At 45.6% G+C, this 24,492-nt stretch overlaps 1 protein-coding gene across 3 annotated transcripts in view; it reads left to right on the top strand.

Moving 5' to 3' along the window:
* The first annotated feature begins 3,882 nt into the window (after window positions 1–3,882).
* Window positions 3,883–24,492, top strand: part of PHLPP2 (PH domain and leucine rich repeat protein phosphatase 2) — a 139,514-nt gene continuing 118,904 nt past the window's right edge. For all 3 annotated transcript variants that reach the window (XM_054049065.1, XM_054049064.1, XM_054049063.1), the window contains exons 1-2: window positions 3,883–3,962; window positions 16,372–16,619. In XM_054049065.1, coding sequence (XP_053905040.1) covers window positions 16,378–16,619 — 242 coding nt within the window. In that variant the 5' untranslated portion in view covers window positions 3,883–3,962; window positions 16,372–16,377. The remainder of the gene's footprint in view (window positions 3,963–16,371; window positions 16,620–24,492) is intronic.

Here is a 24,492-nt window from a genome sequence, read left to right as displayed (position 1 = left end):
CTAAAGGGTAGTTCTTGGGCCCCCATAACCTGAAAAACCTTGGCCCATAATTGTAGGGCCCCATCTTTCAGGTCCCCAGAAACCTCTTAAAAACAACAGTTAAAAATAGAAAATTCTGCAACATTTTAGCAACTAAATGGTAGTTTAAATCCAAATCAGCTTAACCTTGCATGACAACTGTGGTACTCCTACAAAATCTTATTTGTTGTGTGTGCTTAAGAAGGTCCTGACCTCAGTCACTTTTATTGTTTGATGGCTATTGCATCATCAAACTTGGGCCTCATCTTGTTTGTCAATGTACCCAATTATTGTAATGGTAATGGTTTTATTTTGTTCCCAATTATTATAATTATAATTGTTTGGTTTGTTTGCAACAGATCACCTGTGCCCTACAATAACAACAGCTGCTGTAATAATCATAAATAAAGGGGCACAGTGTTGTAGGAGCAGCCCACCTGGTCAGCAGTTTTAAATATAATTTCTCATCCCATCATTGTCCTATTAGTAATCCTAACTGTTATGTTGGTTCTGCCTTAAAACAATTACATAAAGTGTGACCCATTCAATACCCCTGGATTGAAGGGTCAAAAGGGGGACAATGTAAAACTGATAAATGAAATTGTTTTTAATTGTTCACTTTATTAATGTAACTTCATAAGTAAACTTTTATGAATGAAACTATATTCATTCATAAAACCGGTTACCCCAATAACTGGCTAATTAACAATTAAAATGCTTGTTAAGAACCATAGCTATTCGGTCAGCTGCCTTTGTAAGTTTCACTATCAATCCAATTCCTGCTTAAATCACTAAGGCTGGGTCTACACTACCCGCCTGAATCGGCGGGTAGAAATCGACCTCTCAGGGATCGATTTATCGTGTCCCGTCGGGACGTGACAATCGATCCCCGAATCGACGCTCTTACTCCACCAGCGGAGGTGGGAGTAAGCGCTGTCGACGGGAAGCCGCGGAGGTCGATTTTGCCGCCGTCCTCACAGCGGGCTACGTCGTCTGCGATACGTCGAATTCAGCTACGCTATTCACGTAGCTGAATTTGCGTATCTTAAATAGACTCCCCCCTGTAGTGTAGATGTAGCCTGAGACTTGCACTGTTTCAGTATTGTAACTTCTGTTCACCATTTATTACACTTGCCTACAGTGTAACTTCTGTTCACTGTTTGCCATCCATTATACTTGTCTATATTGTAACTTCTGTTCACTGTTTGCCATATTGTAATACAAACCCCATTTTAAAACGCTTACTCCATTTTGTAAGGGCTTGCTGCAACCTTCATTTTTGCAAACCCTGCTGTAATCTTATTAGTTTGCATCTGAAGAAGTGAGGTTCTTACCCACGAAAGCTTATGCTCCCAATACTTCTGTTAGTCTCAAAGGTGCCACAGGACCCTCTGTTGCTTTTTACAGATTCAGACTAACACGGCTACCCCTCTGATACTTATTAGTTTAGTTTAGATGTGTAAATGAGGTATGTATGAATAATGAAATCAACCTCCAGCCCCAGCCTGTCCTGATTAAATAAAGTTCAAACACCAATGGCTGAAAATGCAAACAAAAGCCCTAACAAAGTAAAAAAAAAATCCACCCTAAAAAAAAAAAAAGGTACAATAAAGGAAAATCAAAGCCCGGTCCAAGGCTAAGAGTCATGTCTGCAATTAACAGGTAATCAATCACCAAACCCAAAGGCAGCGTGACACAGCAAGACCTATAAACTCTAAATTCAAACTAAAGCCTACAAAAAAAAAAAAATGGGTAAGATGAAAAACTTTGGAGAAGGGTAACATTCTGCTGCCAAGATGAAAGGGCATCGGTGCATGCCCAACAGAGACCCAGCTCATCCTTGTGCCCGGCTTTCCTGGCCAGTTAGCCGCCACAAGCTACGAACCCAAGCTGCAAACTCAAGCAGAACTGGTAACTATGCAGCAGCTGCAAAACATCTGATAAATGTGTGTGTGCGTGTGTGTGTGTATATAGGTATTAGGTATAATGTGTGTGTGTGTATAAAAATTAAGATATTAGTTATTGGTCATAAATCAAATTATCATAATAAATGTGGCATCTTTATCTTGTCCCCTTTAATAAGATCCTGCTAGTTTTTATTGGTATAACACCTTGTGGTTGGAAGGTCAAAACCCAGGTGTGTTTGATCTGTAAAGAGCAGGAGGGCTGTGTCAGTTCTCAAGTGCTGGGGAAGCTCTTCAGGCCCTCTGGTTGACTTTGAGAGAGATCTTGATTTTGAACACTTATTGACAAAATGGTTTTCTACCTGGCATTAGTGCTATTGAGGTCCCTGCTCGTCTGGAGATGATGAGGAGTTTGAAGGCTAGTGCCAGAAACTCTTCACTTCTGAGCTTTGCTGTCTTAGGCCTCTGACGTTGCTCTTGGGTGGCGAGTTGTATGGGCCTGTGGTGTCTAGGCTCCAGCAAATTCAGAACCCAGGGGGGCCTGTCTCCACCAACGGTGCGGCTGGGTCTCTCCCCTGGCCCTGCCAGCTATCCCTGCGCTCCTCCCCTGAGTGGCCATCCCTGCCCTGGGCAGCAGGCGGCTGCTCCCTGCAGTTCCACGCTGCCCTCCTTCGCCGGCCACTGCTGGCTACAAGGGAGCGGCGCTGGGGGCAGGTTGAGGTGGCTGCTGCGCCTGCGGAGGGAGGAGGGGAGAAGGCGCATGGCAGCTGTGGGCAGGGAGAGGGCTGCAGGGAGGCCTCCTGCTCCAGCACAGTCTGCCTGCTGCACCCCAAACTCCTCATCCCTGGTCCAGCCCCACACCCCTATCCTCTGTCCCAACCCAGAGCCTGCACCCAGCACCCAAACTCCCTCCCACAGCCTTAGGTAGGTGTGGTATTTTTTTTTTTTTTTGGGTGGCTTGGACCCGTTCTGTGTGCTACCAAAAATTATACAAAGCTGCTGCCCCTGTTGGCTCTGGTTCCACAGTACTGGGGCTCTTCGACCCTCAGGGCCTGTGGAAACTGTTCCAGTCCTTGGGGCCTGGTGTACAGTCCATTTTCATCCCCGCGCTACAGCGAGGGGAGCCTCCATGACCATGAGAGCTTTATTCCTAGAGGACTGGTTATCTAGCCAGAGCATGTTCTCCATCACCCCCAGCCTTGGAGAAATGGGCACCTCTTCCTAGTGCTACTAGCTCTGACCCTGGTGAGGCACCCCTCCCATGCTCTCCTCTGCTAGCCCCCCACTCCTGTTTCCCCCAGCTAGGCATCCCCAATGCTCACCCTAGCTAGCCCCCCCTTCCCCCTGTCTAGCCTGCTCCCTCTTCTCCCCCGCCCCGGACTAGGCACCCCCCCGTGCTCTCCCCTGCTAGCCCCCCTCCTTTTCCCCCAGGCTAGGCATCCCCAATGCTCACCCTAGCTAGCCCCCCCTTCCCCCTGTCTAGCCTGCTCCCTCTTCTCCCCCGCCCCGGACTAGGCACCCCCCCGTGCTCTCCCCTGCTAGCCCCCCTCCTTTTCCCCCAGGCTAGGCATCCCCAATGCTCACCCTAGCTAGCCTGCCCCCTCTTCTCCCCCCCCCGCTAGGCACCCCCCAATGCCCTGACCTGCCCCCTAGCTAGCCCCCCCCCCGCTCTCCTGCCTGCTCTGTCCACGCCCCCCTGGCTTGGCCCCCTCCCACTCCTCTTCCCCCCGCTCTGCCGCTGGGTGGGCACCCCCAGTGCCCTAACCTGCCCCCCGCAGAAGCTGCAGTGGAGCTGAGGGGGCCCGGGCCTGACCAACGGTCCCTGCTCCGGCAGGGGGCGGGGCGGGGTCCGTTATGCTAATGAGCCCGTGGGCGCGGCTGGGATCCCGCGGCGGCGAGCGCGAGCGCGAGGCGCGAGCTGTCCCGGCGCCGCTGCTGATGGGGGAGGCTGGGGCCGAGCCGGGGCCCGTGGAGGCGGCGGGAGCCGGCAGCGCCCGGGGAAGCCGGACCGGGAGCCGCGGGGGCATCCGGGTGCTGAAGGTGAGGGGGCCGGGCAGGCCGCGGCCCGAAGCAGGGCCGCCCCCAGCCCCTCGGCGGGGCGCCCCGGGCCGGGCGTCTCTGGGGCACCAGGTCCCGACGTGCCGCGCTCGGGAGATGCGGCGCGGGGCGGTGACCCCCCGGGCGGGGGCCACGGGCTCGCTTCGCAGCCCCGCTGCTGAGGGAGCGGCAGGGCCCGGGCCGAGATTCCTGGCCAGTGGGTGGAAGGAAGGAAGCGCTGCCCACCAGTGGGGCAGTCCGGGAGAGAGGAGCCCTGGGGCCCCAAAGGGTCCTAGTCCCTGCATGGTCTGTGTCTGAGGACCTTACTCAATGGGGAGGGCAGGGCATTGGCAAGTTCCCTAAGGCATCGTTCCCCCCACGCTCCCCAACTACATATCTGTATCTCTTCTCCTTTCCCTGGCCTGATCGTGGGCCAGCAGCCCTTCATCCATCTGCTGATCTCACATTGTGATATATCGTGGTGGTGGGTGCGGCACCCGTGGAGATGTCTAACTGGTCCTCATCCATAGTGTCTGTGTCCTGAAGCAGTCTGTAAATGTTAGAAGAAGGGAATTTACCCTGTGGCAGTCCAGGGAGTAGAATTTGGGTTATGTGAATTTCTCCTCCAAGACCTCTTGAAGAGGTAACCCCAACAGACTTCTAATGAAGCCATATGTTGTTTACACTGGTTCCCTAATTATGCTGTGGTCAAAAGTTCATGGTGATTACCATAGTATGGATAGGACTTAACTATAACCATGACATTCACTTGCCCCAGTGAAAACCTCTCCCCTTCCCCCTGTGAATGACTACTTTTCTCTTACCCCCTCTCTTTAGTATCGTCTGGTTCTGTGTTTATTCAAATAGCATCACCGGTGAGCCTGGCACGTTAGCAAAAATAAAATGGTCCTTGCCACAAGAAGATTAGTCTGAGTTAGAGCACAGCAAGGGGTGACAAATTGCAGGGTTGATGACAACAAGGGAGGCATCAGCAAAAGCTTTGATGTCAGGAAATGAAACACTGGCTTGCGTTGATATGATGCTGTCTTAAGAGTCGAACACTTGACACAGCAATAAGAAATAGACAAGCTTAAATAGTAAAAACGAGAGAATGGCAAGGGAGCAAGATTTGGAAGAAGGGGTTTTTAAGCGCCAAGACTCCTGTGTTCTCAGTTCTACCACAGACTTCTCATGTGACCTTGAGTGAGTCACTAGCTGGTTAAAAGTACTTTAAAAATAGTTCCCTTACCTGTGTTACTAATAACACTTCCAGCTTGCTTCACACAGGAATCTGTGTTGGGAAAGGGCATTTATTTGCAAAGGCAGCAGAACCGCTTGCTTTACTCCTACTGGTACTTGAGATCCAGCACACCTCTTCCTCTGAGGAATTTCATACAAGGAGGCAATAACAGGAATCCTCAGTGCCTGCTGTGCTGCCCTCCAGATTATCTTTGCTGTCCCGGCTGTGTCAGTGCTGGCCTGTTGTCGAATTCATGGAATGTAATTTTTACTGTAACTTGTTTTGTCTTTCATGTGTCATCATTAGATATCCATAGTTTATTCCTGTGGCTTAGGAAAAGATGGTTTAGATGGTAGTTTTCATCACTTCTAAGGTCTAACAGCCTCTTTAAGTAAATCAAACTGTACACAGAAAGCCATGTTAAAAGAATAATGCTTAAGATGACAAAGTCCAGCACTCTCAAGTTTAGAAAGGCCAGATTTAAAATTGCCTATACAGGCTTAATTTGGCCTCCTTGTGAGCATATTTATTATTATAGAGACGTCAATTACATGATTATCACATTCTGGGGTACAGTCCAGATTAGTGAGGGGTTGTGTCACCACCTGCCCTGTAGTCTTGGGTGTCTTACAATGCTTTGCTGCTGTAGTTTCCAAGCTGGACCCCTCACAAACAGCAAAACAGCATGCAGGTCACAGCCTGAGTGTCTGTGTATAGTTGCAGCCTGCCAGCAGCATTCCAGTCACTCTCTGGCTTCCACTTTCAGGGTGACCCCAACACACTCTCGGTCCTGGATTTTCCCCAAAAGGTGTGTTCTGCACTGTGCAGCTCTCTCTGCGATAGTTCAGGTATTAGAGGTCTGTTGCCTCTGTAAAGGGTCAATATACAACAGTTTGGTACTTTAATTGGCATCACCAAACAGTTCAGTTTAAACACAACACTGCATTAGTTTTGATTAAAGAATAAATCAAGTTTAATTACAAAGAGGTAGATTTTAAATGAGTACAAGTATAAGGTATTAAAGTCAGAAATGGTTACAAGAGAAAGATGAAACACTTTCTAGTAACTAAAACTTAACAAACTAGACTTGGTTCAAGGTAAAATCCTTACCACATGTTCCTAGCAACAGGGCTGACGAAATTCTCAGGTCAGAACTCCTCCCAAAGTCCAAAGGCTGTTGTCTTAGGTGAAAGAGATAGGAAGCGAAAGAGACTACCTGGTGTGTTTTTGTCCCTCGCTTTCATAGTCCAGTCAACCTTTGAAATGCATTTGTCTGAGGGATAAAGTGCCTTCCCACCCTGAGGATAAGAGAGTGAAAGAGCTTGACCGGTGATTGCTAATCAACTTTGCTGACACCTGGCTAGAGGCATTGGCTTGTCCTTTGTGATTGAGAAACAGGTTTACACCCTCCCCTGACTTGTCTGGTAAACACATTTCAGTCATAATTTCAGCTTATGTTCATAACTCTTAATATGCATTTTATACATACATTACACAAAAATATTGATCAATGTATTACCAGTTTTCAAATGATACCTCACCAGGCATATTTTGTACACAGATTATTACAGTAGTGTGTAGCGTGTGACTGCAGGGGGGCATTCAGTCACAATGATCAGATACTATTTTTTTTACACCAGACTCCACCTCTTTTAGTGCACAGGATGAACCTGCTCCTCGGATGAATATGGGGAGACAGTCAGCTGTTGTCTATAGCAGTGCTTTTCAAAGTGGTGGTCCGCGGACTGGTGCCGGTCCGCGAGCCATCGGCTGCCGGTCAGTGACGAGTTTCCCCATACAAGCGTCAAATAGGATAATAATATGGCACCGGTCCCTGGCACATTGGAAAAAAAAATTGCCGGTCCCCCAAATCAGATAGCTTGAGAAGCACTGGTCTATAGGACCCTGCCTTGTTTATTGCAGAAGTTGGAAGATGTGTAGTGAATGAGGCAAGGAATTGCAGGAGGAGAAATGATGGTTTCGTGGTTAAGACAAGTGAATACTGCCCTGGAGAATTGGATTCTATTCCTACCTCTTCCACAGAGTCACTGTACTATTAGTAGTACCAGGAAGGGCAGGAATAGGATTGCCCAAAACTAAAGGCTTGCCCTCACAGCTAAAGGGGCAGAACCACTAAACTCGGGTTACTAGTGATTTCTGGGGGCAAAAAGTGAAAAAAATAGGAGCGGGAGTGAGGTCAAAGGTTAATAACGAGGAATCCAGAGGCATCTAAGGGGGAACTCTGCCTGAAGGTGAGACTGGACAAGGGAACAGATATAGGCCCTAAGTCACAGAGCACCCCTGCCCATCTAGCTTCTTCCTTCTGGAGTCGTGGACGGTCATCTTGGCCAGCGGCAGGAGAAGGTTGACAGGAAGGTCTCACAGCTTTGTGGGGCCATGGATGGGGTGTGCCAGGAACAGGGGAAAGTACAGCCAGAACCTCAGTAAGAGGTTCTGGATGAGCTGGAAGAGGGGCTGCAACCTGACATACCCTATGTAGACATATGCTAGGGTCTCCCCCACACTGCAGGAAGGACAGGTGTTGGGGAAATTTGTGAATTGCTCCAGGTACAGGTCCATGTTTATGGCTCTGTGAAGGAGCCTTCAACAAACATCCCCAGCAGGTCATGGGCCACAGAGTCAGTGTGATTTTGGGCAAGTCCCTTAAATCAAACTTTTCACAGGTGACCACTAATATTAATTCCTCATTTTCTGAATGCCTGACTTGAGACTCCAGGGTCTGACTTGCAGAGGTGCTAAGCACTCACAGCAGCAACTGAAGTCAGTGAGAGGTGTACTGTGAACATATAAAGTCCTGTATAATGCTAAGTACTCTAAATCAGGTCCTAGTTATCTAAAATTGGGCACCCAAAATCAGTAGAAATTTTGACCTTGATCTCTGTCTTATTTTCCCATCCGTAAGATGGGGATATTATCATCCCCTCTTGCCATAGGGGTGTGGTGAAATAAATTAATTGTTTGTGAAGTATTTACATAGTATAGGGATGAGCTCCATAGAAAGCCCAGGAGGAAATTAATAATTCTGTCTTCAGAGCAGGGTTTAAATAGTGTGCAGTAAACAAGGCATGGAGCGACACACAAAACAATGAGAAAACGAAATATTGAATAACTGCCGATTAATTGAGTTGTATCCATCTTGTGCCCTGAGTGAGTCTGGGGTCCTGTGGAAACAAATAATATATGATCATGTAATTAAAGGTAGCATCATAATATATACGCTCAAGGGAGCCAAACTAGGTCTGCACAGGCCACCTTAATTCTGGCATTTCCAACTTTTGAGTGCTTAACTTTGCAACCCTTACTGATGTTTGCTTAACATAATTTGTGTATGTGTCACTTCCTAGCTTTTAAAAAAGCAAACCAAAAAAGACCAATTCCATCACGTGGCATCACATTGACACCCATGTGGGTCATCTGCAGGGTTGAAAACTTTAGATCCACCACAAGGACTTCTGCTACTTGAGCTAACAGAGTAATCAATAACAATAGTAGGTTGGCATCCTCTGTGTGGCACAGCACTGGAGGGGGATGAGACACATACTTTGAATCAGTTTCAACAGATATTTGCTGACAGCAGAGGAATGATGAGACTTGGGAATCTTGGGTTCCATTCCAGACTATGGAGAGAAATATTCTGTGGTGGATACTGAGACTTCTTCCCTTTCCCCCCAAGTTTGACTCCTTTAGTCCTGTTCCTGTCCTGTCTCTTCCGCACCCCAGGCTCCTCGTCCCAGTCTCACCTCCTCCGGCTTCTTGTCCCAGTCCTAGGCTCACTCTCTGAGTCTCAGTCTCCCCCCCCTTTCTCTTCACACTTAGTTCCAGTCTCTCCCCTCCCTGTCCCTTGTTGAGGCACACTCAGTTCATGCCCTGCGCCTCTGCTCCTTGTCAGATCTGCCTCCGCTCCATCTACCTGCCTTCATTTCCCACCACTGGTTTCTAGTCCCAGACTCATTGTTCATCCGGCCCCAGTCTCCCCACTTCCTTGTTTGATCTTAGTGCTCTCCCAGGCTCTTTCCTTCCCCTCATCCCACTGTGTACCACACCAGCTCTCAGTCTCACCCTACTTGTCCAATCAGTTCCAGTCTCTACTTCCCCTGCTCCCAGTCTCCATGCCCAATCTATGTTGTCGCTCTCCCCCCCCCCCCGTGCCAGTTTAACCAGACACTTTGTCCTACTCTACTCCTTTCCCTCCTCCCAGTTCAGCTTTTGTCCCCTGTGCATTTGAATCAAACAGCTTCTTCCTCCATGCTGCCTAAATGCCCTCTGGGAGATCATGGAGAGCATGGAAGAGAAGGCTCCCTGCTCTCAGTTCTAATGTCTGGTGGTCCCACCACAACCTGGAGCAGCTGGTAACTGCCATTACAGGGGAAAGTTTGGTTTTGTGCCTGTATCCCTGGGGTGGAGCATGCTCTGTGGGGATGGTGCGTGTGTAGTTCAATCTAGGCTGACCAGACAGCAAGTGTGAAAAATTGGGATCTGGGTGGGGGGTAATAGGAGCTTATAATTAAAAAAAGCCCCAAATATCGGGACTGTCCCTATAAAATCGGGACATCTGGTCACCCTAAGTTCAATCACATGGAGGAGCTGAAGCATGCTCAGTTGCTCCGTGCTGCTGGAGCACGTGCAGTCTCAAGCATGGTCAGTAAGGACAGAATCTTCAGATATTTTTAGCTACTAAAATCAAAGAAGCCTCCACTGTGTGTATGAACTGTGATTCTTCCCTCCCCTCCCCAAAGCTTATAGCTTGGCCTGATTTGTGAAAATTTTAATGGGAATGTTAAAAGGCATATTCCTGACACAAAGGCCAGCCAGCCCTGCTCCCCTTTTCATGTTCCTGCTCCAAAGCATGGAGGCACCAGAACTTTTCAAAGAATTTTTTAACATAAGAACTGCTATACTGTGTCAAGTATCAGAGGGGTAGCCGTGTTAGTCTGAATCTGTAAAAAGCAACAGAGGGTCCTGTGGCACCTTTGAGACTAACAGAAGTACTGGGAGCATAAGCTTTCGTGGGTAAGAACCTCACTTCTTCAGTCTTGCATCTGAAGAAGTGAGGTTCTTACCCACGAAAGCTTATGCTCCCAGTACTTCTGTTAGTCTCAAAGGTGCCACAGGACCCTCTGTTGCTTTATACTGTGTCAGACATTTTTCCCTAGCCTCATTCTCAGAAACTGTTTTGGCTGAAGTTTTCTAAAAAGAAGTTCAGCTGGAAACAGACACCTGGCATGGGAAATTGGAGCCCAAATGGTTAAAATTTGGCAAAGATGTAGGCAATTAAAAACAAGGATTTATAATGGGAAATGTGAGGCAACCTTAATAATATACAGGGGTGGTAGCACTGCCTATAATTCAAAAAAGGTTCTGTTATTAGTCAGGGAATGCAGAAGTTTTGGTTTTATTAGTAATATTAACTTGGTCACACTGTGCACCACTGAAAACTGCAGGAAGGATTGTGTTTAGACTTCTTGAAAATAAATACAAATAAATTCCTGGCTTGGCTGCAACTCAGAGAGCAAAGTTTGCAGCTCCAAAAGAGAATATTTGAGCTTGTGAAAACGGGAGGGTTGTAATGAAAGTCCCACTGTAACCTTAATTATAATGGTGCTCACTGAAATGTCAGCTTTTATCAAGCTGTTGCATTCATACACCAAGAAGTTTCAGGACACAGCATTTCTATAGTTACTACATCTTGATTATAGTCCATGTAACACCGCTTTCCATCTAAAATAGTGGTATGATTTCAGTAAAGCGTTTGATACGGTACCGCACGAGGAATTATTGGTTAAATTGGAAAAGATGGGGATCGATATGAATATCCAGAGGTGGATAAAGAACTGGTTAAAGGGGAGACTTCAGCGGGTCATACTGAAAGGGGAACTGTCAGGTTGGAGGGAGGTCACCAGTGGAGTTCCTCAAGGTTCGGTTTTGGGTCCGATTTTATTTAATCTATTTATTACTGACCTTGGAACCAAATGTAGGAGTGGGCTGATAAAGTTTGCGGATGACACAAAGTTGGGAGGTATTGCCAGTTCGGAGAAGGATCGGGATATCCTGCAGGGAGACTTGGATGACCTTGTAAATTGGAGTAATAGTCATAGGATGAAATTTAATAGTGAAAAGTGTAAGGTGATGCATTTAGGGATGACTAACAAGAACTTTAGTTATAAGCTGGGGACACATTGGTTGGAAGTAACGGCGGAGGAGAAGGACCTCGGAGTCCTGGTTGACCGCAGGATGACTATGAGTCGGCAATGTGACGTGGCCGTGAAAAAAAAGCAAATGCCGTCTTGGGATGCATTAGGCGAGGTATATCTAGTAGGGATAAGGAGGTGCTGCTTCTGTTATACAAGGCACTGATGAGACCTCATTTGGAGTACTGTGTGCAGTTCTGGTCTCCCATGTTTAAAAAGGATGAACTCAAACTGGAACGGGTACAGAGAAGGGCCATTAGGATGATCAGAGGAATGGAAAACCTGTCATATGAAAAGAGACTCAAAGAGCTCGGTTTGTTTATCCTAACCAAAAGAAGGCTGAGGGGGGATATGATTGCTCTCTTTAAATATATCAGAGGGATAAATACCAGGGAGGGAGAGGAATTATTTCAGCTCAGTACTAATGTGGACATGAGAACAAATGGATATAAACTGGCTGTGGGGAAGTTTAGGCTTGAAATTAGACGAAGGTTTCTAACCATCAGAGGGGTGAAACAGTGGGGGCGAAAGACCTCTCTGGCTTTAAGATTAAGCTAGATAAGTTTATGGAGGGAATGGTTTGATGGGATAACGTGATTTTAGTTAATTAGTGAACAACGCTGGTAAATAGTATCAATGGTCAATGAGGGTCTGGCTGGAGAATCTTGCCTGCATGCTCGGGGTTCTACTGATCGCCATATTTGGGGTTGGGAAGGAATTTTCCTCCAGGGTAGATTGGCAGAGGCCCTGGAGGTTTTTCGCCTTCCTCCGTAGCATGGGGCGGGTGTCGCTAGCTGGAGGAGTCTCTGCGACTTGAAGTCTTTAAATCACAGGATTTGGGGACTTCAACAGCTGAGTTAAGGGAAAGCGGGTGGGTCAGCTTTTGTGGCCTGCATCATGCGGGAGGTCAGACTAGATGATCATAATGGTTCCTTCTGACCTTAAAGTCTATGAGTCTATGTTTAGAAGGCAGACTTGGTGCAGTAAGTAACTTGCAAGTCAGTGATGTGGGGGAAGGTTGTAAGCATAAAGAGTGTGTAGAAAGTCTATTTAATAAAGAAGGGTGATAACCTAGACTTCTCATCTTGAAGGATATCTCAATGCTTTTCAGATTGTACGTGAGGATCACTTTGTGAGCACTGAAAAGCAGCCACTTCTGATGAAAACACAGCAGCTGTCTAACAGAGTATAGCAGTGCAATGTAAGAATTTAGGGCAGGAAATGAAGTATCATATTATAACAAGTTGAAATGAAGGAGGCTAATGTAATTGCTCAAGTTGAACTGTGAAATTAGTGAATATCTTCAAGATTCAAAGTGACTCCTCTTCCTTGCATTAAGAAAGGAGAATTGAATGTTGGGACTGGGTTAGACTTTGTGGTGGAAAGGATTTATGATGGATTTCTGGATTATGCAAGTGTGCTGTGAAGGACTGACTTGATTATGTATTTTGCCTGATCTCTGCTGATCCCCCAGCCTTGATATCTTTGGGGCAAGGATTGTCTCATATTCTGGCCCTGATTCTGGACAGAACCCAGGTCTATTTCTCCAACTGGGAACTAACTTGGAGGAATGTTATAGGTAGCCCTATTTTGCTCCCCACCTCTCACCCCTTGTCTGTCATATGTGTGAGAGGGGTGCAGAAATATGGGGCCAGAACATCTGTTTCCCAGCTGTTCTGAGGTGGCAGATTGGCTCCCTGGCAGCTGTTCAGAGCTACCATTGGTAAGAACAGCTGGGGACTGGGCCCAGAATCCCAGCGGTGCAAAGTTGTCTTAAAACCACCTTTGCATCCCCCTGCCTCCCTCCCTTTCCCAGTGTACATCTGCACAAAAAAGAATTGGGGCCTAAGTGTCTGTACAGTGCCTAGCACATTGGGGGCCCTAATCCTGATCAAGGTCTCTAGTTGCTACTTCAATAGAAATATAACTCAGAGGATATTGGTTTAATTGATGTTCCTGTAATTTTAAAGCATTTCCCTGTGTGTAGATTCTGCTGCTGTGTGACAGTTGGTAGCTGTGTCCTGAGAAGGATCCTAATTGTTTCCTCTTAGTGTGGATGCCCAGCAGCTTCTAGAGCAGGCGTGGTAAACTTGTACAACAATCTTCAGAAGTTCAAAAGCTGCGGTGTGCCTTCCGGGGCTTGGGGCTTCAGCCACGTGGCAGGATGGTGGGGCTAGGGGCTTCTGCCCTGTGGGGAGCGGGTGTCATGGGGCTTCAGCTCTCTGTGAGGCACCTGCTGGGGCTTGGAGCTTCAGCCCTGTGGGGAGGAGGGTCTTGGGGCTTCAGCACTGCTCCTTCTGAAGCCCTGAGTCCTGACAGACATGTCCTGTGGGGTTGAAGCCCCAAGACTCCCCTCCCTGCTGGGGAGAAGAAGCCCCTAGCCCCACCACCCAAACCCAGGGCAGAAGCCCTGAGCATCCTCCTCCCCCCCACCCAGTCTGGTAGGCAGAGAATGGGGGAGGGGTGGGCATGGAGAGTTCCGCAAGCCACACTTTAACTGTAAAAGAGCCACATGCGTCTCATGAGCTGCGGATTGGTCACCCCTGTTCTAGAGGATGAAATGCTGCATTGCTAGTGAGATGATAGGTGCTCACGGGAGTCTAGCACCACCATCTGTAAGCAAAGCAAACTCCAGAAGGATTTCTTAGATACTATGATGAACCTCTCTCTCTCACCCTAATAGAGGAAAACCTAGTTGACAACATTGACTGCTAAAGTGACAAACTATTGTAAAAATTACTTTGCTATGTGGAATATGCATCTGGCACTTGGGACGCTGAGGCGGAGCGAGAAAAAATATTTGTTTTACAATGCAATATTGATTTGCCTAACACTTTATTGTGATAGGTTTAGGGCATGTCCATTTGGAGCAGCAGCCTTCACTCTTCACAGATTATGAGCTTGAACACCTGCTGTGGAACGAACAGCTAGCATAGTGAGATTTGAATCGAGCCATGCTGCTATTAGCGCACTTTCTTGTTAGTAGTAGTGGTAGAGTCAGGCCCCTCAAGAGAAATTTGGAGCCTTAGTACATAATGTTCACTGGAGCCCCACCCCCTGCAATTTCACTTTCTTTACACAGACATTAGACATTTTCGGGGGAACCCTGGACTTGGGGCCTTGATACAATTGTCTTCCCCCCCCTTCCCCCTCGTCAGCTCTGGGTAGAGCCCTAGGCAAGAGGGAAGGAGCATGACTATTTATGTCATTAAGGAGACGATTCCATATTCTAGTGAATCCTTGTTGTTGAATCATCAGTGTGTCAAACCAGTCAGCTGGGGTAGAGGATTTGGTCCCATCCGTGGTTTAATTTTCCTTCTAATTGTATGCCTCGTTAGTAATGGGTGAGATCCAAAGAGGTGAAGGATGTTTCCAGATCATAGAGATACAGGGTGTTGCAGACGCTTTCCAAGCACAATCCAGGGGTCACTCCCAGCCTTACCTTAGTTTATGCAGTCTCCTTACATGTCTTGTCCACAACTATTATGCCTGAGGGTATACCGTGCAAAAAAATTAAAAGTTCTGCACACAATATTTTAAAATTCTGCAAGCTTCATTTGTCAATAAATAAATGCAGAGGCTTCAGTATGGCAGTAGGGAGCACAGGCCACTGGCTATATGAAGGTGGGAGATCACCCTGCAGCCTCCCCATGCCCAGGACAAGAACTCAGTGATGAGGCTGCACCCGACCCTGATACAGCACAAGGACTGAATATACCCCAGAAAGACCCTGGGGCCCTGCCCCTCTATGCTAGGTGCACCTGTGGGACAGGCTGGATCCAAGTGTGGAGGGGCTCAGTGTGGGGTGAGAGGATTCTGTTTGGGACACTCTGGGTGTAGGCTGCTTGGTGGAGGGTCTAGGTGTGGGGGGATCTGGATGCAAAGGGGCTCATTGTGGGGGGTTCCAGGTGCAGGGGCAATGGGACTCTGCAGGGGCTTCCAGGTAAAAGTGGTTGGGGCTCAGTGGAAGGGTCTGGGATGCTGGGGGGAGTGGGGCTTCATGGGGCTTTGTGGGGTGGGGGTCTGGGTGCAGCTAGTTGGGGGTCAGTGGCATGGGGGTCTGGATGTGGGGGCTCAGGGTGGTGCAGGGGGGTTGGGCTTGTCAGGGTGGGAGTTTGAGTGCAGGGAGCTCGGTGGGGGGTGGTCTGGGTGCAGAGGTGGGGGTCTGGAGGCAGGGGGTCTGGGTGCAGGGGGCTCCAGATGCAGGGGTTGAGGTTCAGTGGGCTGGGGTTCAGGTATGGAGGGCTAGTGGGGTTCTGGGTATATGAGGTGAGGCTTGGCGGGTGTCTAGATATGGGAGGTCCAGATGCATGGGGATTGGGTGGATGGTGGAGCAGTTGTTCCCCCCTACAGTGATCCCTCTTCTCTCCCCAGCTGAGGAGCGATGGGGGCAGGAAGCATGGGAGGATGCTGAGCTTCCTGCAGCTGGAGGAGGATTCTGGGGGTGGGCCTGACACAGCCCCAGCCACCCCTTTGCAGGGGAAGAGGAAATCCCATCTTCTCCTTCCTCCAGCCCAGCCGGGCCTAACAGCTGATCTCTGCTCAGTGTAGGAGCCACTGGATGGGGTGCTCCCAGCCCTGCGGTGATTTACCTCTCTGCTGGTTGCACCAGGTGCTTGAAACGATGAACCTGCGCAGCTAGGGAGTGGTGTGTGATTGCTCTTGCAGCTTCCCCTTTGCTTCCCTGTCAGAGAGTCATTTTTCTGCAGGGAAGCAAAGAAATCTGCAGGGGACATGAATTCTGCGCATGTGTAGTGGCGCAGAATTCCCCCAGGAGTAAGCAGCTGTTTGGATGACTGCAACCCAGGAGGGATGAGGGGAATTTGGGGAAGCAGAAGGAGGGGTGGGTGAGAGGTGGAAATTACATTTGGCTGGTCATTGGAGGTGTCGGAAAGCAGTGGGCAATCTATTGGATTTCAGTCTTAGTGCCAGCAGCTAACCATCTACTTTTGATGTCATTTAGAGGAACATGAAGCGCAATGGGAGCAGAAACTGCTTGAACAGGAGGAGTCGGTTTGGTTCCTGTGAGAGAGACTGGCTGAAAGAGGATGTTGGGCGAGGCTGTGTATACATTTATGGAGCAGACTCTGCAACTGCGACCTCTTCTGACCTGCACTTGGTCCTTTGTACAGTGGATACCCTGGCATCTGAGATCTGTGATGGAGAGGGTAGGGAGAACCTCTATTTGCAGCTCCATGGAGACCTGGTCAGGTAAGGACAGAAGGAAAAGGTAAATCCAATTCCAGAAGTGGATGGAGGGCAGTGCTTTCTTGCTGTGTGCAAATGAGTGTGAATGAGAGTAGGGCTGATTTGAAGTAGGCAGGTATAGCCTTATGATTAATTTTGGGTGCAAGATGCACTAGTCACTAATAACGGGTTTGTTCTTTGGTGGCTATTTAGAGATTAATTAAGATGATGACTGGTGAGACATACATAGAGACTGAGTTTTATTTATATGATGTTTAATATAAACAAAATCTCAGAACTGGAAACAAAATAAGACTAATAGCCTAATCCGCATCATGTATACTCCGGAATTAGTGGGGCTGTGGATTCCCCTTAAAATGAGATTAAGTGTTAAGGTTTTCACCATCCTGCCCTCCCGAGGTCCTGCTGAGCATCAGGTTTGATTCCCTTTTTAGGCACCTATTCCTTACGCACACTTATTTCTGAGACCATGTTTAATTGAGTCTTGGCTTCTTGACCATATTTGTCATTCCTGCTAATCATTTTTTGGGGTATTGACAATTGTCATAAGTGTTTGTGCTGGTAGAAGGTTCTATAGGCAAATCTAACTATTACCACTAGGCCTCAAGCTGAATACTAGGCTTCAGACTCAGTGCAAAGCCCATTTTAAAATAATCTTTGTTTCTTTTATTATTCCGACTTGCACCGTAGCACAGACGAAAAGGGCCAGAGTTAAGGTCATGGAAATGTCTAATGTGAATGTTCACAAATGTAAATTTTCTTGAGAATGTATAATCTCTCTTTAAGTTACCTTCAATGATCATTTCTGTATCTTGACATCTACATGTTGCTAACTGAAATGATCTTGGTATGTACTTTTGTGATGGTCATGACTTAGTAACTTTATAAATTAATGCTTTTTCACTGGGAATATCCTTTTTAAAAAAAATGAATTGCAAAGTATGCTAAGAGTATAAATAGACAGGCTATAAAGTTTTATGTACAGAAAACTTGACTTCAGTGTATAAAGTGTTGTGCCGTAGGTCATTATGCACTGAAAATAGACTTCAGCTCATAAAGTTTAATGTGCACAAACTTTGTGCTGAGAAGGTCATGGATTCCTCATAGCTTTACAAGCCATAGCATCCTTTTGGATTTAGACCTTGTATTGCCTCCAGTGGACTTTGGATTTCAGCATGTAAACCTGCCACTCCTTTTCGCGGAGAAAGCTAAAATGGGAGTCTCTAATCCACACTTTTCCCAGTGGACCTAATCTATGTGGTTCTTCTAAGATGCACAGGGAGAGGCATGGCACTTCGGAGCACTTCTCCAGTTCCTGGTAAAAGTTCCACTGCTAGGGTCTTAGACTTCAGTGTGTTTGGGAAAGTCATTGACAGATGGGAGGAAAGACTGGGTGTCCTTTATCAAAAATTCTTAGTGATGCAAAGTATTATTTGCATAAATTATACACTGAAGTTTTTTCTTCACAATAAGTTATAGGTGTGTAAAACTGTGTGTACTGAATTACTTATTGTATAATGACTTCATGAGCTGAAGGATGCCTGATGCTTCCAATTGCCTCAGTTCAAAAGTAAATCTATGTTTCTTATAGCTCCTTCCCAGCCTCTCAGCATGGATTAACGCTCAAGGTAGCATAGCTCACTCAGCAGAGGTTGGGTCTACAGAACATCTGAGTTCCCGAGATTCCAGATATGGTTTTATCTAGGGAGAAGTGTGGGAGCATGAAGGAGGAGAGAACTGTGACATGACAGCTGATTAAAATTTTATGTGCAAGTTTTGCAGGGACCAAACTCTGCACAAATTCACCGCAATAGAAACTTTTCCTGCACAAATTGCTCACTTGGAATGTTTAAAAGACTGGAGTCTTGATGTTCTAAAAGTTTAATAGTTTTTCTGCTGTAGTGTTGGATTCCCTCTGAGACCTTTTCCACTCAGCTTATCCAGAATACCTTGCTTACTTCTAGGAGAACACTTTATCCAGTTTTCTGGGATCCAAAAAACTCAGTTTGACTCCAGATTTAGTCACTCAGGTTCCTTTATTTGTCATACAGCAAAGCTATGCTGATCAGACTCAAGTGTAGGGGTGGGTATAGTATGTACCATACATCCAGAGTTGCACAGAAAAACTCTTCCTTTATATACATTTACACTTTACATTGCATCACATGTTTTTGAATTGGCTTGGTTACTTCGTAGGAACCAGTCCCAGTGCAACATGCTCTGTCCATGCATTGTCCTCAGTTGACCTAGTCTTTACCTCATCTCTACATTCCGAATTATTTTGTCCATTGTTAATAAATGGTCCCTGGGTGTTCTCCATCTTATCTTAGTTGGCTCAAACTTTCTGTCTTTTTCAACCTAATGATCTGTTTACCTCCCTAATACTGTTGTCCAAGAAATGAGACCTCCCTCCAGATGTTTATTGCTCATGTCAGGCCAGGTCTCCACTACATGTTGTCGGCTTACAAGTCCTGTTGTGGTTTTGGCATAGAAAGTTTTACACACTGGAATTCATGATGGAAAACCAAGTATTGATGATGAAAGCTAGTCACTTATTTATGAGATTTGACATGCATATATACTAGTGTGTAATACAGTTTAAGTAAGGCTCTGGCTATGAAATCTTGAAAATGGAGTTTTGTAAAGTTTGATCAGTTTCTTCAGAAACAATTCTATTCTATGAAAATGGCAGTTTTCAAGCCAAAATATTCTCTTTGAAAGTTGAAAATTTGTATAAAAAGAGGATTTATAATAAAAATCTGTCTTTCTTTTCAATACTGTGAGCAAGTGCAGTTTCAATGAATTCAGTGATGTTACATTCACTTTTGCAAGCTCTGCATTTGGCTCCCAGATTTTTCTGCTGTTGTGCATTGGGTGCTGAGAATACAGAACATGCAGCATAGCTTGAATTCAGCATATTGATACAGGAAAAGGAAGACAGTGCCATCCTCTTCTGTATTGCATCGTAATAGTGAGGTGAGTAAGAGTAGACTTGTAGTGGAGCTCTCCCTTCACTTACAGAGTTTTTCTTGCTATGTGTCTGAGTTGCAGGACCCAGGCATAGGTAAGTTACAGTAAGGATATAGGTAGCTGTTGGCATGGAGCCGTGGATGCAGCTGATAAATTGTGTTTATTGGGTGAAATGTTTATATGAAATTGCCTTTAGTGGCTCATTGCTTAGTTCTGTAGTGATCTTCCAGCACTTAGAGAAAAGCACAGACCCTTTACCCCAAAGCCGTAATAAAGTTAGGATTTGAAGATGCATTGTTGGAGCAGTTGTAAGAGATTGTGTTTTAATTCCCCTTTTGAACTTTTGTTCCAGCCTCTCTTTTCTTGTTGTTTTGTGGCATTACTTCCCTTTGATTTGTGGCAAGTTGAATAGCTAAGTTAATTGGTCTCGTGAATGATACTTTGAAACCCAGTCCTGAGCTTTAAACTGATTGCAGCAAGACCTACTCCCACACTTTCTACCCTCTCAGTGCCTTTAGCAATTCAACAAGCTTGATCCTGAAATTCAGTTCTTGAACTACTGCATGTCACCTGTGCAAAATTCTGAATGTAAACGTAGCAGGAAAGTCCCCTAAATAAACCTCAAAGGGGGAAGGTCTCCATAGAGATACAATAAGTATGAAATTCCCCTTAGTAGTCATTTGTTTGATATTAGGATATGGTCCATGGTCCTGGTCACTTCTCCTGAGGAAGATGACACCAAACTCAAGGTCTCACCATACCCAAGGTTTCTCAGATACCAAGAGAATTCCATTTTAGCGCACAATCTGCTGATCAATGTGGTCACATGCATGTGAACGCAAATAACCCAGTCAAGCATCTGATGTCACTTGTACCCCAGATATGTTGGGCCCCAAGTAACTCTTAATTCCCCACCATTTGAATCCTCATAGGTGGATTTTGCCTACATTTCCTGGATTAAGAATACAAATATTGATCACCCTTTTGGGGTAGAAGGAGAAGCTCCCCAGATATTTATCCTAAATTTCCAGGAGTGTCCTTGTGCTGAAGTAGATCTTCCCCCCAGTCTCTGTGATCCCCATTAAGTGCATACACATTTCAGTAAGTTTCCTCTCAGCATTTACCTCTGTAAGATGTATAGGTCTAAGCTCTTCAGCCTCTCTTTCTAGCTAAGACCTTTCATTCCTTAGGTTCTCTTTAAAATGTTTTCAAAAATTATAGCTAACAACAAAGGGCAGGTTCCCAAAGCTACATGGACAAAACTCTCTTTTCTGTACTTGAATGAACCAGATAATCATAGGCTAATCTCACATTGATCCCAGGGAAGATAATAGAGCTGCTGATGTGAGACTTCTTTAATAAGTATTATTAAATATTATTCTTTAATAAGTATTAGAGAAGGGTAATCTAATTAATGTCAATCAACATCGGTTTATGGAAAATAAATCCTGTTGAACTAACTTGATATTTTTTTTTATGAGATTACAAATTTGGTTGGTAAAAGTAATAGTATTGTTGTAATATACTTAGCTTTCTGTAAGGAGTTTGTGGTACTACATGACATTTTTATTAAAAATACAGAATGATGTAAAAACTGGATAACTCATAAGTCTCAAAATGTAATTGTAAACAGCGAATCATAATTAAAATTTTTAATGGTGAGGGCAATTAACCATTAGAACAATTTACCAAGGGCTGTGGTGGGTTATCAAGAGTGGTGTTTTTCTTCTTAAAAAAAAAAAAAAAAAAAAAGGCCTAGGAATTATTTTGGGCGAAGTTCTGTGGTCAGTGTTATACAGGAGGTCAAATTAGATGATCAGAATGTCCCTTGTGGCCTTGGAATCTATGAATGTATAAAAACTGGCTTTTATGCATGGGCAATAACTAAAGTTACATGAGGGTCTGTGAAGCTGTTGTCCTGTGCTGGCCTCCTCTTCCCGCCTATGCTTATTTCTTACCCTAGCCTGATAGTGCTCTCTCACTGACCTAGCTGAAGTGACCAGTACTTGGTATGTGATACTGAAAACACTAGACTGGAGGGTTTGACACCACATGAAAGGAGAGGAAGCGTTCTCAGTGAATTGCTGGTGTGTTCTCCAACTACACTAACCCTCAGTGTGTACTGTACTGTGTGTAGGAAAGACCATATACGAGTACAGTCTCTTCAGTTGCACGTTTCTGATTGCCTTCAGGTTTTGTCTGTTTACAGATTGCATTGTTTTCTGTTGGGGGAATATGCATGTTTTTCTGTATTCAGTTTGAGGATGAAAGGATTTGTCGGGTAATGCACTTTCTTCACAAATACCATCTATTTAGGATCCTGGATCTTGCATTCACTAGTTCCATACAGGCTGAACTCCTCAAGTGATAACATTTTTGACCCCTAAGGGCAACATTATGGGATCAAGAGGCAAACTGCTTTCACTTACTGTTGGTTCTGCACCACCCAGAACTCTAACCATTGCCCTTGGAACTTTCCAGTCCATTCCTCTTTGACCGGGGTCTATAAAGGAGTTTCCTGTAGGAGCTGTCTCTCTCCAGCAACTTACTTGAGGTATCTTTTTTGGTTGTCTGAGTGATTGGCTGACAAGTGGACTTGTTGGCTCTAAAGTTTTACATTGTTTTATTTTTGAATGCAGTTATTTTTTATACATAATTCTACATTTGTAAATTGCACTTTCACGATAGAGATTGCACTACAGTACTTGTATTAGGTGAATTGAAAAATACTATTTCTTTTTTTTTACAGTGCAAATATCTGTAATAAAAATAAATATAAAGTGAGCACTATACATTTTGTATTTGGTGTTGTAATTGAAATCAATATATTTGAAAATGCAGAAAACACCCAAAAATATTTAAATAAATGGTATTCTATTATTGTTTAACCGTGTGATTAATTGCGATTAAATTTTTTAATCACTTGATAGCTCTACAAAATATTTCAGAAAACCTCGTGATGGGTTCCCCCTGGGGTGCCACCTAGAACTGGGGTAGCACTGAGCCCTCTGGCCCACTGGCTTGGTCTCCCTCTCACACTCTGCTGCTGTGACAAGTTGCAAAGCCCTCCAAGCTTGCACTTTCACCAGCATTCACACAGATTAGGATACACCCAGCTGCAGTCACATGCAGGCTCTTTAATCACCAGCCTAGGCCCCCAGAGCAGTACCATCCTGCCCTGGACAAATCTGGCCAGTATATGGGTTTAAACCCTGGTCAGCCTCTTCCTCAATGTGAAGAGGACCATGCACGCTTATGGTAACCAAACTGAGATTTTCCACAGACACCTTAATCAAATGCACACTGGTTTTGATTAAAACATAAAATAAGTTTATTAACTACAAAAGGATAGATTTTAAGTGATAGCAAACAGATTGAAGCAGATTACCTAGTAAATAAATAAAACTGAAAACTGAGCTTAACATACTAGATAGGTAGGATATGAATTAGCAAATTCTCATCCTGTGTGATAAACAAGCTGGCAGATTCTTAAAGCACAAGCAGGCTTGGCTTTGCAGCTTGGCTTTCCCAGGTTTTTATACACAGGCTATCAGTCCCTTAGCCTGGGACCATCACTTTCCCCCCATTCAGTCTTTTTCCTTAGGTGTTTCCAGGTGTGTTGTTGTAGGAAGAGTGAGGTACCCACATGATGGCATTTTCCCTGTCCTGCACCCTGAACCTCTCATCCCCAGCCCCACCTCAGAGCCTGCACCTCCATTCAGAGCCCTCATCCACCCCAATGCCCCAGCCCTGAGTCCCTTCCCACACTCCGAACCCCTTGGCCCCACCACCATCACACATCACCTCCATATTGTGCACATAAAATTAATTCTGCACATGCACGTAAAAAATTAGAGGGAACACTGCCTTGAAGTGGGAGTGGGCTTTGTCTGGCAAGACATTCTGTTTGCCACAAACCTGGAAAGGAATGCGAACATGATTGCAGACAATTCCACGTGTGAGTTGACTTCGTGATTGGCCTTTTGAGTGGCAGATCACAGGTTCTGGAGGAAATCTGAACTAAAGCTTTTTACATGGATGAGCGTTTTCCTGATACTTGCATGTACATCCTGATGATGCCTTCTCCATATGCTTGATGTTAAAATGTTCGTAAGGTTCTACTGGGAGTAGTCTAAAGCCCTTAGAAAATCCACCCAATCTAATTCTAGTTTGCTGAGCAGTGCTGTTCCAAGAGGTCCATTTCCACACTGTGCCTCTTTTTCACATAGGTGCTCAGATACCAAGTTGATGGGTGGCAATATAAGAAACTAAATAGATTTTAGATGTGTCCTGGCTGGCTTGAAACTAGAAGGGTATGTCATGACTCACTTGATACAAGTAAGGCTGCCCCCAGGACCTGTCCTGTTTAATCTTTCCATCTGAGATATATACAGGGCGGCTACGTTGTCCTCCTCTGATGTTACAAAACCTGTAACTTGGATTCAATATCCAGGGAACAACAAAGAATCTGGTGGCACCTTAAAGACTAACCGATTTATTTGGGCATAAACTTTCGTGGGTAAAAACCTCACTTCTTCGGATGCATAGAGTGAAATATCCGGAGAGGAATTCATCTGTCTTGAACCTGATCATCTTTTAGTGCTTTCTCATGTCCATTCCATTGTAGGTGTGTGTGCTCGCCACCTGCACTGATGCCGGAAGCTTTTCCCTCAGTGGTATCTGTAGGGGACTGGCTCTGGTGCCGTGCGTGTATGCACTGGTATAAGAGGTGCCACCGGCTCCACGCCACTCTCAATTTCTTCTTACTGCCAGTGACAGTCTCCTTGCCTTGGCAAACCTAGTCTTCTCAACTGTACCGAGTTGCGAACTTTTTTGTATCTAGTTGTTTTAAAATTGTTAGTTTTATAGTTCCCTTGGAGTAGTTTTAGTGTAGTTTGTTAGTCCC

Source organism: Malaclemys terrapin, chromosome 14 (assembly GCF_027887155.1).
Source record: "Malaclemys terrapin pileata isolate rMalTer1 chromosome 14, rMalTer1.hap1, whole genome shotgun sequence".
Classification (NCBI taxonomy): Eukaryota; Metazoa; Chordata; order Testudines; family Emydidae; genus Malaclemys; species Malaclemys terrapin.
This window is presented reverse-complemented; position numbering and strand designations above follow the sequence as displayed.